This window comes from Echiichthys vipera, assembly GCF_963691815.1.
Source record: "Echiichthys vipera genome assembly, chromosome: 22".
Classification (NCBI taxonomy): domain Eukaryota; kingdom Metazoa; phylum Chordata; class Actinopteri; order Perciformes; family Trachinidae; genus Echiichthys; species Echiichthys vipera.
Genome location: NC_139847.1, coordinates 15694132 through 15709385, shown reverse-complemented (window position 1 = coordinate 15709385; position 15254 = coordinate 15694132). Strand labels below are relative to the sequence as shown.

At 41.5% G+C, this 15254-nt stretch overlaps 1 protein-coding gene across 1 annotated transcript in view; it reads left to right on the top strand.

The window, feature by feature from the left end:
* dnah2 (dynein, axonemal, heavy chain 2) overlaps positions 1 to 15254 on the top strand; it is a gene marked incomplete at both ends in the record, with an annotated part of 64035 nt that overhangs the window by 39259 nt on the left and 9522 nt on the right. Inside the window, 25 exons of the mRNA XM_083936942.1 lie at positions 697 to 857; positions 1286 to 1425; positions 2546 to 2678; positions 3718 to 3857; positions 4298 to 4508; positions 4731 to 4847; positions 5124 to 5265; positions 6187 to 6356; positions 7056 to 7172; positions 7290 to 7454; positions 7589 to 7711; positions 7914 to 8062; positions 8223 to 8289; positions 9074 to 9224; positions 9321 to 9469; positions 9780 to 9913; positions 10784 to 10928; positions 11064 to 11263; positions 11602 to 11728; positions 12031 to 12217; positions 12860 to 13008; positions 13267 to 13450; positions 13853 to 14043; positions 14216 to 14407; positions 14645 to 14829. Coding sequence (XP_083793068.1) covers positions 697 to 857; positions 1286 to 1425; positions 2546 to 2678; positions 3718 to 3857; positions 4298 to 4508; positions 4731 to 4847; positions 5124 to 5265; positions 6187 to 6356; positions 7056 to 7172; positions 7290 to 7454; positions 7589 to 7711; positions 7914 to 8062; positions 8223 to 8289; positions 9074 to 9224; positions 9321 to 9469; positions 9780 to 9913; positions 10784 to 10928; positions 11064 to 11263; positions 11602 to 11728; positions 12031 to 12217; positions 12860 to 13008; positions 13267 to 13450; positions 13853 to 14043; positions 14216 to 14407; positions 14645 to 14829 — 3829 coding nt within the window. The remainder of the gene's footprint in view (positions 1 to 696; positions 858 to 1285; positions 1426 to 2545; positions 2679 to 3717; positions 3858 to 4297; positions 4509 to 4730; positions 4848 to 5123; positions 5266 to 6186; positions 6357 to 7055; positions 7173 to 7289; positions 7455 to 7588; positions 7712 to 7913; positions 8063 to 8222; positions 8290 to 9073; positions 9225 to 9320; positions 9470 to 9779; positions 9914 to 10783; positions 10929 to 11063; positions 11264 to 11601; positions 11729 to 12030; positions 12218 to 12859; positions 13009 to 13266; positions 13451 to 13852; positions 14044 to 14215; positions 14408 to 14644; positions 14830 to 15254) is intronic.

Genomic DNA, 15254 nt, shown 5'->3' with positions numbered 1-15254 from the left:
CAACAAAATCAGAATAGAGCACAGTGCATAACCCAAAATAGTACAAAAACATTAAACTTCATTTCCCATACTGTAATGAGAAATTATGTCGTTCTTATAAAGTATTTTAAAGCTGACTAGAGTACAACATCATTTAATATTTTCAGGACAGTTATTCCAGATGTTAACTCCTCTACAGAAAGACAGTGATTTTTTGCAGTAGTTTCTCAAATAACAGTGGTCTTCTCAGGTTATACCTGGATGCCTTCTTTTAAAACAGATTCTGGATATGTTGAGGAAGGAGTTTATTTTTTTCTTTGTACATGGTTTGTTTAGTAATGCAATCAACTAAGTCCCTGAATTTCAAATTTGTGCCAAAAACCAATGGGCTTCATAGAGAGTTGCAATGGATTTTGATATTTTGGATATGGGATCATTTATGTGTGCTTTCCAATTTAATTTATCATCAATGATAGCTCCAAGAAAGTTGGTTTCAGGTACAAATTGAAATCACAGATGAAAATGAAACAACATAAGAGCAGCCATGGACTCATATTTTTTAAAATTCAATGTAAAGCTTGATACATTTTGTCTTTGGATTGATTTACCTGAATTATATTGTTGATGAATGACTCTGCCCTTGTACAGTCACTTCCTCTCATCCCATCTTCAGTCATCAGCGTTACATCTAGGTGATGTTTCTGTCCTTTCTTCCAGACATCAAAAAGCTGTATCGGTTGACTGGTGTGGACAATAAGCCCACAGTCTTCCTGTTCAATGACACCCAGATTGTAGACGAATCCTTCCTGGAGGACATCAATAATATCCTGAGCTCTGGAGAGGTGCCTAACCTCTACAAGCAGGACGAGTTTGTTGAGGTCTGTATTGGCCTGTCTGCTTATCTGTCTATTTGTATGCTTGCATAATGCATTTTATATGTGGTTTAAATGAACTTGATTTCAAACCGAAGGTAGTAAAGAAAATGATCTAGGCTGGGGTTTTACCCACTAACTACAGAGGATTGGTTAAAACTACGTGGAGTGCATTGGCTCCATCAAAACACCAGCTTAGACATTATCCTTGGTCAAGGGAGTTATTTTCTTTGCTAGGCAAAGAAAATCTTTTATGGTCAAAGCAGCATTAGTGGCATTTTGTTTTAACTTAAAGTTTGGATTTTCCTTACTATTTCTCTGTCTTGCATATTAGTATTGAAACCTAACATAAAGCCTCCAACACAATATGTATATAACTCACATACTGCAGGTTTTCATACAGTAACATGGAATTGTTGTCATTCTTCCTCTAGGTGTGCAATGCTCTGTCAGAGTGTGCCAGGAAAGACAATGTGGTGGAGACTCCCGAGTCCTTGTTCAGCTACCTGATAGAGCGAGTCAGGAACAACCTGCACATAGCCCTCTGTATGAGCCCAGTGGGAGAGCCCTTCAGGTAGATTGGGATTTTATTTTTGGCAGCACACTTTGTCCTATAATATGTCCTGGTGCACAATATGTTCCTCCCTCCTCATTTTCCCCTCTCTTCGAGAGTCCTGTTTGCTCTTGTTGTCCACACGTCAATATATGGAAATTCACATCACAGTCATTATCAGCTAAAAAGTAAGTAGACTCCCTGCCAGGCTTAAGCAGGCTTTTTATTTGAAATATATTTTTAACATGATTTTTAAACTTAAATAAACAAGTAGCAATCTTCTTTAAGGAATAACTAAGTGTGTATTTGTGTGCGTAATGAAAGAGAGAAAATCTGGTCTGTACTCTTTCTGTCTAAGTTTCACAGACTCTCAGACACACACACACACACACACACATACACCCACACACAGGGACAGTAAGTGAGCTAACTTGGTGATTTCGTAGCAAGGACCTGAGGCTTGCTGTATGTACAAACAGTGTGGATAATGTGAGCTGTCTTGCACAGACATACTCTAGTATTCACACAGATGGACACACATTTTCATATTCTCTGTCCCTTGTCACACACATTCACACACATTTCTTCTCACAAAACCACCTCTCCTCCCTCAAGCATTGATTGCCCGGTTGTAATTAGTGGCATAGGGTACTGGTCACACAGAATGCCACTAATTGGACTGGCAGGCACCATTACCCAGAGCTAATCACTATTCTCTCGGTGACAAGGCATCCTGGCCCTCTGACCATTAGCTGCTGGAAGTATCCATATCACATTGTCAGAGCTCAGAGAGTCCTCCTACACCAGCTAAACTCACTGACTCCCACACACTGTACAGTAGGTCTAGTAGTGTCTATTTTAATGTACCAATCACATGCACCCCATTTAATGTACCCATCTGCAAATACATCCTTTTAGAGCAAAAAACAGCTTTAGCTTGATTGACTTAGAAGCATATCCAGGATGCATAATGGCTTCATCATCATCATAGAGATGCACCCCAGTTCATCATCATCAACCAACTGCCAAATGGGCCTGCACTAGTTTGCAGACTCTGTCTGTGTCCACAGGGCTGTAATGGGGATCATTATATCAACAAATTATATCAGAATAAAATTCATAAATGGCTATTTGCCAACAGGAACCGCATCCTCCAGTACCCAGCGCTCGTCAACTGCACCACCATCGACTGGTTCTGTGAGTGGCCCAAAGATGCTCTGCTGGAGGTAGCTGAGAGGTACTTGGATGGACTGGAGCTGGGCTCCTTGGAGGGGGTGAGCCATACACGGACACACGCATAAACACACAATTTTACACTGGTAAATTGGTGCGCACATGAATCTGCTCCCACCATCTGCAAATTCAACTTCATGTGACTATATTGTCAGCCTTGATGGGAGAGATAGAGTGGAGAAGATGGCTATTTGACCTAACCTGACTCCACCAGATGGATCAATTCGCATTATTTGCATTTACTCAGCATATCCATCTGGGAACTCTCATTTGGAGATCTTTTGCAAGAATACCAGTTGCTGATTGGAGAAACCATCTGTCTATCAGGACAAATCAACCAATCAGATCAACAAAGCGTATGACAAACTAACAGTATCAAGGCAAAGCTCAGAAATTAAACAACATGACGGTAACAGATATTTGCCGTTTGTGTACAGCAAATTTACGAATAAAAGGCACAACTACAGGTGCCCGGTTCATATTCCAACTGAAGGATCCAAAAGAAAAAAGCGTTAGTAAGCGGCTAACAGATTTAGGGTCTGAAAATGTGTCTACTATATCAGGTCAGATTTACATGCATTGCATCGCACTTAACCCCGCCTCGAAACCAACGCTGATTTGTTCGTTCGCTTGGCAAACTTCTCCAAATTTTCTCTGTCGCACGTGACCAGAATGATCTGCGAGTAAAATAAAATGGAGTTTGCGAGATGAGGTGGGTCTCATGAGGCTATGTTTGACCTTGTCTACCTCAAATTTAATTTGCTGTACAAAACCAGACCTCATTTTCAAAACATTTTCTAGAGGATTGGTTTCACTAAATATCACTGTTCAGTGTCCCTCAATTAAAATAATTTAAACAGTTGTTTCCATATTATTATAGAGCAAGGTTTCGTTAAATGTTTGGTAGTACTGAATAGAAACTCTTGTGAAAAGGTTACTAGTTTAGAAAACAAAAATCTATAACTTTGTAAACTGCACTGAACCCTGCTGTGACACATCAATGAGTAAATGATAAATCATTTGACTCCTCACATTGCATTCCTCTTGTCTGAGTGCTTGCTATGCTCCATGCTGTTGTAGATCCAGACAAAGGTTGCCAGTATCTTTGTGACCACACACCAGTCGGTTGCACAGATCTCCCAAAGGATGAAGTTAGAGCTGAGGAGACATAATTATGTGACACCCACCAACTACCTGGAGCTGGTGTCTGGATACAAGAAGTAGGCACCTTCAAACTTTCCTTCACTAAGTATTGCTTCTCTTTTCTTCTAGTTTCACGCTATCTTTAAATCTTTTGTGTGAGCACATTCATCTAAACTTAAGTATACTTACATTTGGGTGTATAAACAGACCACAACAGTCAGGTACCTGGTTAATTCTAGTATGGAAGTTATGCACTTACAGTACCCGTGGATGAATGGCTGTGTCTTTCATCAAATGACTCTCTGTCATAATCACTTTGTCAATCATCTGATTGTGTTTGTGTGTTTGTGTGTGTGTGTGTGTGTGTGTGTGTGTGTGTGTGTGTGTGTGTGTGTGTGTGTGTGTGTGTGTGTGTGTGTGTGTGTGTGTGTGTGTGTGTGTGTGTGTGTGTGTGTGTGTGTGTGTGTGTGTGTGTGTGTGTGTGTGTGTGTGTGTTTGTGTTTGTGTCTTCGCCCAGGCTGTTGGCAGAGAAACGCAGTGAATTGGGGGAACAGGTGAGCAAGCTGCGTAATGGCCTTTTCAAGATTAGCGACACACGGGAGAAGGTGGAGGCCATGTCTGTAGAGCTTGAGGAGGCCAAGAAGCAGGTGGCCGAGTTCCAGAAACAGTGTGATGAGTACCTGGCTGTCATTGTACAGCAGACGCGAGAAGCTGACCAGCAGCAGAAGGTAAGCATCACAAATATGTTTACAATCACACACACAATTAGTGCGAAAAAAGGGATAATTTGATTAAGGCATTTACATGGCTCACATTCACTGATTTACCCACTCATTCTATTGGATTAAAACAGTTTAAATAAGCAATCTATGTTTGGAAAGATGTGGAGATGGCTAATAGGGAAGAACCACATAAAAGTCAATGACACATTGGTGTGTGTTTGTGTTAAGACTGTGAGTGCAAACAGTGAGAAAATCGGGGCAGAGGAGTTACAGTGTAAAGCCATGGCTGAGAATGCACAGAGAGATCTGGACGAGGCCCTGCCTGCACTGGAAGAGGCCATGAAGGTAGAGCTCTTTTTGTTTTAATCCGAACAGTCCCTCTCTGTGTTGGAAATCTCTACTGTTCATTATTATGACTGGTTCAATTATTTCCTTGGTATTAAGTGGGTAATGATCCCTGATCTTTCAGTATATGTGACTGCTCTGCTTCTCTTCTGCACTAATGTAAACACATTGTCATTTGAGTGTGTGCTTTCTGTCTGTCTAAATTTGAATTAAATGGGAAGTGCCGTGCCTTCTTACATCCACACACTCTCTTTCCCTTCCTTTGTGTGCACCCAGGCTCTGGAGTCTCTGAATAAGAAGGACATGACAGAGATCAAGTCATATGGCCGCCCCCCAACACTGGTGGAGACAGTGATGACGGCTGTCATGACCCTTCTGGGCAAAGAGCCCACCTGGGCTGAGGCCAAGAGACAGCTGGGTGAGAGACAGAAACAGTGCAGAATTTATGGATGAAGGCAGCGTTTGGCAAAGAAACTAAATGTGCTACAAAATTGGATAGGGCCAAATCAGACAAGTTCAGATTGTGAGCAGTTACACTTGCCAGGCCTTGCTCTAAAAATATGTCATGTGATCTCAAGCAATTTTTGCCTGGTAAAATAAAGATTAAAAAAAGAATGTAAAGGTAGGAAGGGTGTCATGGATTTTCTAGTTTCTGCCGTCATGAAAATTGTTTCAAATTATCATTAAGTTTTCTATTGAGAACTCAGTTTATATGTTTGTTTTAAAAAGTGAAAATGAAAACAAAGTAAGAAATTGATTTTAATAATATTGCAGAATGTGACATGTGTGGTTTAAGCCTATCATTTTTGTCACTCACTTGGATGCATAACTGTAATTTTGATGGTACATATGGTAGTGGCACCAAAATGGACTTGCAAGGAAGCAGTTCTGAGGTCCTTTTTTTAAAGAGCCAGTTTTTAACAAAAACAAAAACTCCTTCCCCTTTTCATCTTGATCAGAACTCCATTTACATGTGGCAGTATGTATACTTTTCTGTTTTAACTTTACAAAGTGGATTCCAGCACTTTTTTTTTTGGTAATGCTTATATATGGGTTGACTCTCAGCCTTTTTGCAGAGCACAAGTGAAAAAAAATCCTTTTCAGGCTGTACTGCGTTACCCCTTTGCTGATCACAAAACTGCAGAGGTGTCATGAAAACAGATGAAGGTGAAGGAAATTCATAAAGTTTAACTGAGAGCCATAGTGGGCAAATATTAATCAATCAATCAATCAATTATACTTTATTCATCCCCAATGGGAAGTTCTTTAAATTATTATACACATTTTTTTGATTGCTATGCTTTTCTGAGGTTTTCTGACCTTGAAATGTTTCTGGCAGGTGAGTCCAACTTCATCAAGACGTTAGTTAACTTTGACAAGGACAACATATCGGACCGTGTTTTGAAGAAGATCGGCCAGTACTGCCGACAGGTTGACTTCCAGCCAGAGATCATTGGCAAAGTATCGCTGGCTGCCAAGTCCCTCTGCATGTGGGTCAGAGCCATGGAGGTAATAGCAGCACACAGACACTCACATATGCTTACAGATATAAGGCTAATGGGCTGCCAGCCAATTACGTCACTACATTTTTGTTGCAATTTATTCCTCCTTTTGTGACGGGAAAACGAAGAAATCTTCATTATAAAAAATAACTGAACTGTTTTAAAGTCATCATCCCTTCATTACATTCTCTTTAATTGAGAAAAAATTTCTTTAATATATCCTTCCACATGAAACTGCTTCAAAAGAATCTCAAACTCAAAGAGTCTTGCAGGAGGCAGTTTATGCTGCTTATCTTTGTCCGACACGGTGTAATGCTCCCACATGGCCGACATTTTCTCTCCCTGTACACAAACCACTTGTGCGCACAGAACCCATTGTTTCCATATGTTATGCTACTGTTATGCCCGTCAGCTGCCTCTTCTACGAAGCTGCATTTGCAGCATATGCTAGCGGAGTTGGCCGAGTCGGACCAGAAAGAAACAACACATAAACTTCGGCCACGGCAATCAGTGAATGCCAATGTTCTGCTGATTAATTGCTGCACCCACAATAGACTGTATGCATAAAGTCCATTACTGCATAGCAGCAGCAGAAAGCATTTGAAAAGGAGAAATCAAAAAACAATGAGACCTATTTGTTAAATGAATATACATGGAAATGAACATGGGGAAACTAAATCCATGGATGTCCACACTGTTCCTCTAGGTTTATGGGCGTATCTACAGGGTGGTGGAGCCAAAACGGGCCCAACTGAACGCTGCCACGTCCCAGTTAGCAGAGAAACAAGCTGCACTGGCCGCAGCCCAGAACAAACTACGAGAGGTATGGAGCCCAGAGCATCACATACAAGGGAAACAGTAGCATTATAGAAAGTCCAATTTACATATGGCAAGACCAATATAATAATTGAATATAATTACTGTGCTTGTGTGTGGGAAGGTGGGGGAGAAGCTAGAGCAGCTGAAAAAGCAACTCGGTGAGAAGCTGGCCATGAAGGAGAGCCTGAGGAATAAATCAGCTGAGATGGAGGTGAAACTGGACCGAGCTGACAAACTGGTGACTGGACTGGCTGGGGAGAGGGTCCGCTGGGAGGAGAGAGTTGCTGTAGGCCATACACAAGCACACACACACACACACACACACACACACACACACACACACCAAAAAATAATAATGATAAATAAAAACTCACACATCTGCACAGGTGTACCTATGTAATCAGGGTGTGTGTGCTTCAGGGTCTTGAAGAAAACATGGGATACCTGGTGGGAGACTGTTTATTAGCAGCGTCTTTCCTCTCCTACATGGGACCCTTCCTTTCCAACTATAGAGACGAACTGCTTGCTCTATGGATGAAGGAGGTGAGGCGCGCACACACACACACACACACATACACACCCAAACACACACTAGTTAAGTGAAAAGCTTGCCCTATACTTGTGTTCTCCCTCTACAGTTATTAGCAAGTAATGAAGTGTCCTCTTAAAATGTTAAACTGAAATTTCAGTTTATAATGTACGTCTTTATTTCTAACAAACCCTGTGTTTTACCTCACTCCCTCAGGTACGGGACTTGTCGATCCCATGCACACCAGGGTTCAGTTTTGCCACTTTTATGTCCAAGCCTACAGCAGTGAGGGACTGGAACATTCAGGGCTTGCCCTCTGACGCATTCTCTACTGAGAATGGCACTATCGTCACCCGTGGAAACCGGTCAGCACATGTAGACACAATGCGTTGTTAAAGGGTTTATCATTATACTAATTTAAAATGCTTTTGAAATTTGTTTTACTTGGATTTGGATTTGGTTGTGTTCACTGTACAAAACATGTTTCATACAAGTTGACTTGTTTTATCTCTCCCTTCTTTCAAGGTGGCCACTGATGGTGGACCCTCAAGGCCAATCTCTGAAGTGGATCAAGAATATGGAGATGAAGAGAGTAAGTCTTCACTCAGCCAATGCTATCGTTTCTTTGCTGTTGGAGAGATGAGAGAGATTTGTGGGTCAATCTCGGATATTTGGATGTCTGCATAGGACACTCACAGCATTTTCTTGGGGACATTTAAGAGGAAGATATAAGTTCAACTTAACTTTCAGTGGACCTCCACTCTGCTCTGTGCTCTGTGCACCATGTAAAAATCTTACACGGCTCATTACACCTTATAATTGCTTGATGCAATTGTACTGTACCTGTACAAGTTGCCTGTACGAACAGGAAACGAGCAACAAAAAAAATATTGCCTGCTCTCACACTCCCTCTTCTCTGAATATGAACCTCTGTCATCAGGAAGAAGACTGTTTGCATAAAAAGTAGGCTGGTCATCTCTAGCAACAAGAAGAGACATTTTTATGTCAGTTTTGTTTATAAATGTCTGCAGTAAAAGCTGCATCAGACAATCACTTTCAAACTGCAGCTCATCAGACACAAATTCAGGACTGCCTAACTTTATACCTCATTCATAATAAAATAAGGAAGACTGCTTCCAGTTATTTGCACAACATAAATGGAATAAACTTCAAATGACATTGAAAGCCTCATCTCATTAGATGAATAATTTGGAACGTCTTTAGAGTGAGATTGTGTGACAGATATGTTTTGTTGTGTGTCTCTGTTCTCCACCTGTACTCGGGCCTCTCTTACAAAAGAGACCTTTGTCCTTTAATGACACTAGATAAAGAGTATACATAATTAAGTCCTCTTTTGTGTATGTGTCCACATATAGGGCCTGAAAGTAATAGACTTTCAAATGCCAGACTACCTGCGGGTGCTGGAAAACGCCATCCAATTTGGGAATCCTGTTTTGCTGCAGAATGTCCAGGAGGAGTTGGACCCTTCTCTCAACCCAATTCTTAACAAGTCCCTTACACGGATAGGTCAGACACACATATACACCAAGTAGACATTTTAAATACCAGCTTTTTAAGTTTTTTAAAGTTTTAAAGTCATATATTTGTGTATGTTTTTTCCAGGCGGCAGATTGCTGTTGAAGCTGGGTGATAAGGAGCTGGAGTACAGCCCAGAGTTTCGTTTCTACATCACCACCAAGCTGTCTAACCCCCACTACACACCAGAGATTTCTACAAAGACCACCATAGTCAACTTCGCTGTCAAAGAGCAGGTCTGAGCGTGTGTGTGTGTGTGTGTGTGTGTGTGTGTGTGTGTGTGTGTGTGTGTGTGTGTGTGTGTGTGTGTGTGTGTGTGTGTGTGTGTGTGTGTGTGTGTGTGTGTGTGTGTGTGTGTGTGTGTGTGTGTGTGTGTGTGTGTGTGTGTGTGTGTGTGTGTGTGTTGGTTTTGGCTTTATTTAACTGTTGTGTACTTCTCTATATATTTGGGTATCCTCATTTGTGTGCACATCCACTTTGAGGATATAAACTTTTAAGCTGCCTTAAACTGTCTGTTTGTGTACGGGATTATGTGTGTATGTGCAGGGTCTGGAAGCCCAACTACTGGGAATTGTGGTGCGTAAGGAGCGCCCCGAGCTAGAGGAACAGAAGGACTCTTTGGTGATCAGCATTGCGTCTGGCAAGAGAAGCCTGCAGGAGCTGGAGGATGAGATCCTTAGGTTGTTTAGCTAGTAACAATAACAGTAGTTATGTTTGTTGTCGTCCTAGTAATGGTAAGCACGTTTCGAGAAGCAGTAGTGATAGTAAAAAGACCAGTCTTCCTAGGAATCAGTAGTTGAATGTATTGAAGTTAAGATTTATTATTGCCCCCAACTATTAGAACATTATTTTACTAATCTTAGTAACTAATAGTCTACAACTATAAGATTACCTCTGCTGTCACAACTAGTTTTACATATTAGCAACGACCTAGCTAGGGCTGAAACAATTACTTGAGTAACTCGAGTTACTTGATTACAAAAATGTTTTTGTTTTTCTGCACGGACGGTTTTTGCGGATGCACACCACTACATCGGGAAAACCCAAACATCAAATAGGCCTACCCCAGACATATTTTTTTGTAAAATAAAGCAAATTATGATCAATTTTACGCAAAATCATAATATTTTTTTAATCCGATTACTCGATTAATCGATGGAATAATCGGTAGAATACTTGATTACAAAAATATTCGATAGCTGCAGCCTTAGGCCTATCTCTACCCTATCAACTATTGTTAGTCACTTATTAGTCCTTTAGCACTAAGTAAGCCACTGTATAGTGAAGTTACCTGAACGTAGTAACACAGCAATTGCTCATCATCACAGCTCATCTTTATACTACAGCAGTCCATGTTTTGTAAAACATCTTGTTTGTTAAATCAGATTAAATTCAGGGGTTACATGACTGAATTACATGACAGTGAACCCTTATGTGTTTGTATTTGCAAATGTTTTTCTTCATCTGTCATGCAATGGGGCAGTGTTTTGTTGTACTCATGCATATAGTTTTTTTTAATGTTGTGTGTGTGTGTCTGTCTACTCCACTAGGCTGCTGAATGAGGCGACTGGCTCACTGCTGGACGATGTGCAGCTGGTGAACACCCTGCAGACATCCAAAGTTACTTCCACTGAGGTTTCAGAGCAGCTGGAGAGCAGTGAGCAAACCGAGATCAAGATCGACTCTGCTAGAGAGGTCAGGTGTAGGGATGGAGGGATCGGGGCAGAGGGTGATACAAGTGTTTTGATAAATTGAATAGCTTTAGGGTTTTGGACCATTGTCAAGATAAAATTAGCATTCACGTTTACTTATAGTGCTCTCTCTTAACAGGCCTATCGCCCATGTGCCCAGCGAGCCTCCATTCTCTTCTTCATCTTAAACGACATGGGCCGCATTGACCCAATGTACCAGTTCTCACTGGATGCCTACATTACCCTATTCAACCACAGCATAGAAAAGAGTAAGCGCAGCCACAAGCTGGAGGAAAGGATTACCAACCTCAATGACTACCACACATATGCAGTATACAGGTAAGCAAGGACACATTAAGAGAGGCAAATTGGGGTTCAGTGTCTTGCTCAAGGACACTTTGACGTTTGGAGAGGATGAGCCAAAGATTCAACTGCTAACCCTCCAATTAGTACACACAACCTGCTTGTCCTTGAGAGCCACAACTGTGTAGTCAGAAACACCGTAGCATCATAGCCCTTAACGTTACAGTAGCAAGGATTTGTGTCCTTGATAAAGACATTTATGTCATAACTTATCAGTTAACTCTTTGGAACTAACATTTCTGATATGATCAATCAGAAACCGAGACTATGTGCTGCATTACTTTAGCTATCTCTAAGTGTGTTATCCTTTTCAGGTACACTTGTCGCGGTCTGTTTGAGGTCCACAAGCTGCTCTTCAGCTTCCAGATGTGTGCCAAAATCCTGGAGGTGGCTGGCAAACTCAACATGGATGAGTACAGCTTCTTCCTCCGAGGAGGACTCGTAAGAAGAGACACAACATACTCAAACACCTTGTTATCTTATTTAATTTGATATTATCCAACAGGACACACCCTATATTCAAAGGCTTGGAACAATTATGCCCCAAAAGACATTCCACTGTTGATAAGATTTCCATTGCCATAAGGATGTTTTTTTATAACTACCTTTCTTCGCCAGTGATTTTTTTAAATATTCCTGGGACATGCCTGGTGCTATATGATTGATGTGTTTGTGGTTCTATTTATTGATGCACTGATGGAAGGATACTTTGACGACTGATTAATTGATGAGTGTGCTTCTAGGTGCTTGATAAGGAGGATCAGATGGATAACCCCTGCGCCAGTTGGCTGGTAGACTCCAGCTGGGACAACATCACAGAGCTGGATAAGCTGCCCAACTTCCATGGCATCATGGCCACGTTTGAACAGTACCCCAGAGACTGGAACCTTTGGTTCACCAGTGCTGAGCCAGAGAATTCCACACTGCCAGGTCTGCATGTGTTGTGGGAGCTTTCTTTTTTTTTTCGTTGCTACTTTGTTACTCAAGAAAATTCTTCCTACTAGGAACAATGAAGTCAAAGCGTACTCGGCTGACACTGGTGTGTGAGAAAGGCAGACTGTTCATGCTGCTGTGCATTGACACGTTTCAGGGTTTTGCTAAAGAATGAGGGTAGCAATAGAAAATGTATTAGTGCCTTTAAATGCTTTCTCTGTTTGCTTTGTGTACAGTATGTTATACCCCAGTGATTTCTGACAACTGAGGATTATTCATTATTATTAATGGTTGGTACACTGAACAGAGATAGAAGAGAGTAAGAGTGTGCTTGGGTTTGCATGTGTGGGTGTTTGTGTGTATCTTTTTTTGCTCTATTTCATTAATAGAAATGAGATTTGTTTTGCTCAGTATGAATTGGCCCCGTTCAGGGCTGCTGAAGTATATTTCTATCATACATTTCTTTCAGCCTTCTACCTCCTTATATCCTTTGTTCACTACCCTTTTCACTTCTTTATTACTCAGCTCCTTTAATAATTCACATCATGCTAATCATACATTTTCCCTTGTTGTTTCCAAACTGCCCTACTTCAGCCCGGAATTCCTTGGTTTTACCCTCCGCTGTTTCTTTCCTTCTAGGTGATTGGGAAGATAACTGTAATGAGCTGCAGAAGATGCTGATAGTGCGTTCACTGCGTCAGGACCGTGTCTCCTTGTGTGTCACCTCCTTCATTGTTAACAACCTCGGTTCTCGCTTTGTGGAGCCGCCTGTTCTCGACATGAAGGCCGTGAGTGTCTGCCTTTTTTCATACAATCCCTGTTTCTTCTGTCGTGAGTATTAGCTTTGAAGCTTTGAATTTGAATAAAAATAATGTTTCATACATATCATGTGCGTAATTCTATTTGATTGTAACTCACTTGAAAACTTCACAGAGCCTTTCACATTGTTTCTGTAAGGTGCCGAGGGAGTTACATCTTGTTGGTTCATCTATTCTCACCTTCTTTATCCTTCTCTGCTGGTTCTACTCTCTTTGTCCTATCCCCAGGTTGTGGAGGAATCCACCAGTAGGACTCCTCTGATATTTGTTCTGTCTCCTGGGGTGGACCCCACAGGAGCCCTGCTGCAGCTGGCTGAGGCCTCTGGTATAAGCAAGCACTTCCATGCTCTCTCTCTGGGCCAGGGACAGGCTCCCATCGCCAAGAGCATGATAGAGGAAGGCGTCAAGCACGGTACAACACCTATTGCTCTTTCTTGCTCTTCTTTTCTCCCACAGCGGTTTATTTTCATTTCAAAGGTCATTGATCATTTGATAAAGTGTACAAAGTCCTTGGGTTATGTATTTCCTTCGTCTTACTCCAAAAACACACCAAGTATCAGGGGATTGTGGCGAGCTCCGAGCTGCAGCCGTTGGCTTCTGCAGCGAAGTGCTGTTACAAAGACTTTTTCCCTCCTGAAACACATGAACATGCCTCCCGGACACAGAAAAATGTCATTATTGTGGCGAGCGGCACTTCACCACTGCTGGCTGTGTTTTCGGCATTATGGTCACAACAAGATTACCCAAACACACAAAGCCACTGGACATCTAAAAATCTAAACAGATTGTTTCAGCCCTCTCTTTCTCTCCATAGGTCACTGGGTGTTCCTTGCTAACTGCCACCTTTCTCTCTCATGGATGCCTGAGCTGGACAAGCTGGTGGAGCAGCTACAGGTGGAGAAGCCGCACTCAAACTTCAGACTCTGGCTCAGCTCTTCACCACACCCTGAATTTCCCATAACAATCCTGCAGGCTGGCATCAAGATGACCACTGAACCACCAAAGGTGCATGCATATGTACATGATATACATGTCAACAAATTCACATTGAAGTTCTTTGTATGTTGAGTTGTATACATATACATACATACATATTATACATAATACATATTATACATATTTTACAGTAAGATATACAGTACATCCTACATGTAATGCTCTCCATTGTTGTCTCCAGGGTGTGAAAGCCAACATGAAGCGCCTGTACCAGCTGGTGACAGAGGCTCAATTCAACCGCTGCTCAAGACCTGTATTCTACAGAAAGTTGCTTTTCTCCCTCTGCTTTTTTCACAGCATCCTGCTGGAAAGGAAGAAGTTTCTACAGCTGGGCTGGAACATTATCTATGGATTCAACGATTCTGACTTTGAGGTCAGGACCTCCTCTGATACTGAAGGAGACAGTGACAGTTGAAGGCCACTTACACTAATATAAAATAACAATCTGGTTTAAATGTGTTAAATTATATCCCACTCATGGCCTTTGTTAAAATGCCCCCCTCTCCATTTTATCTTACAGTTTCTGTCTTTCTACGGCAGATAACTTCTTAGTCTGTATCTTGTATGTCAAAATCAACCTGTTAAGATCATGGCCTTGATATCCCCCTAGGTGAGTGAGAATCTGCTGAGTCTGTACCTGGATGAGTATGAGGAGATTCCCTGGGATGCTCTGAAGTACCTCATTGCTGGAGTAAACTATGGAGGTCATGTAACGGATGACTTTGACAGACGTCTTCTAACCACATACATCAATGACTACTTCTGTGATGCTGCTGTAAACGAGCCCTTCTTCAAGTGAGACACTGTAAAACACGCAAACACATCTATTCTAGCACACTAGTGTACTACTACCAGTAGTATATTATAGATACACACTGTTAATAATGTATTAGGTTTCAATAAACAAAAGTATGTATTAAAGATATTTACATGCTCAGACATTTAGATAGTTTAGTCTTCAAATGCATACAACCATTATTCCCTGTGGGATGCAAACTGTGGCTGCATCAAGGTGGCAAAGACACTTTAGAGTGCCAGCACCACCAAGTGTGCAATCAGATTATTACAATTTAAGATAAGCAGACACACCATTTTTATTGAACACTGACAAAAACCCTTAGTCCTCAACCTCAGTCATTTGTGCTCTGATCACTCCCTTCACATTGCTAGACTCTCAACTCTCAACATATTTAAGGTGAAGTCTCTACTCTTTAGTGCAT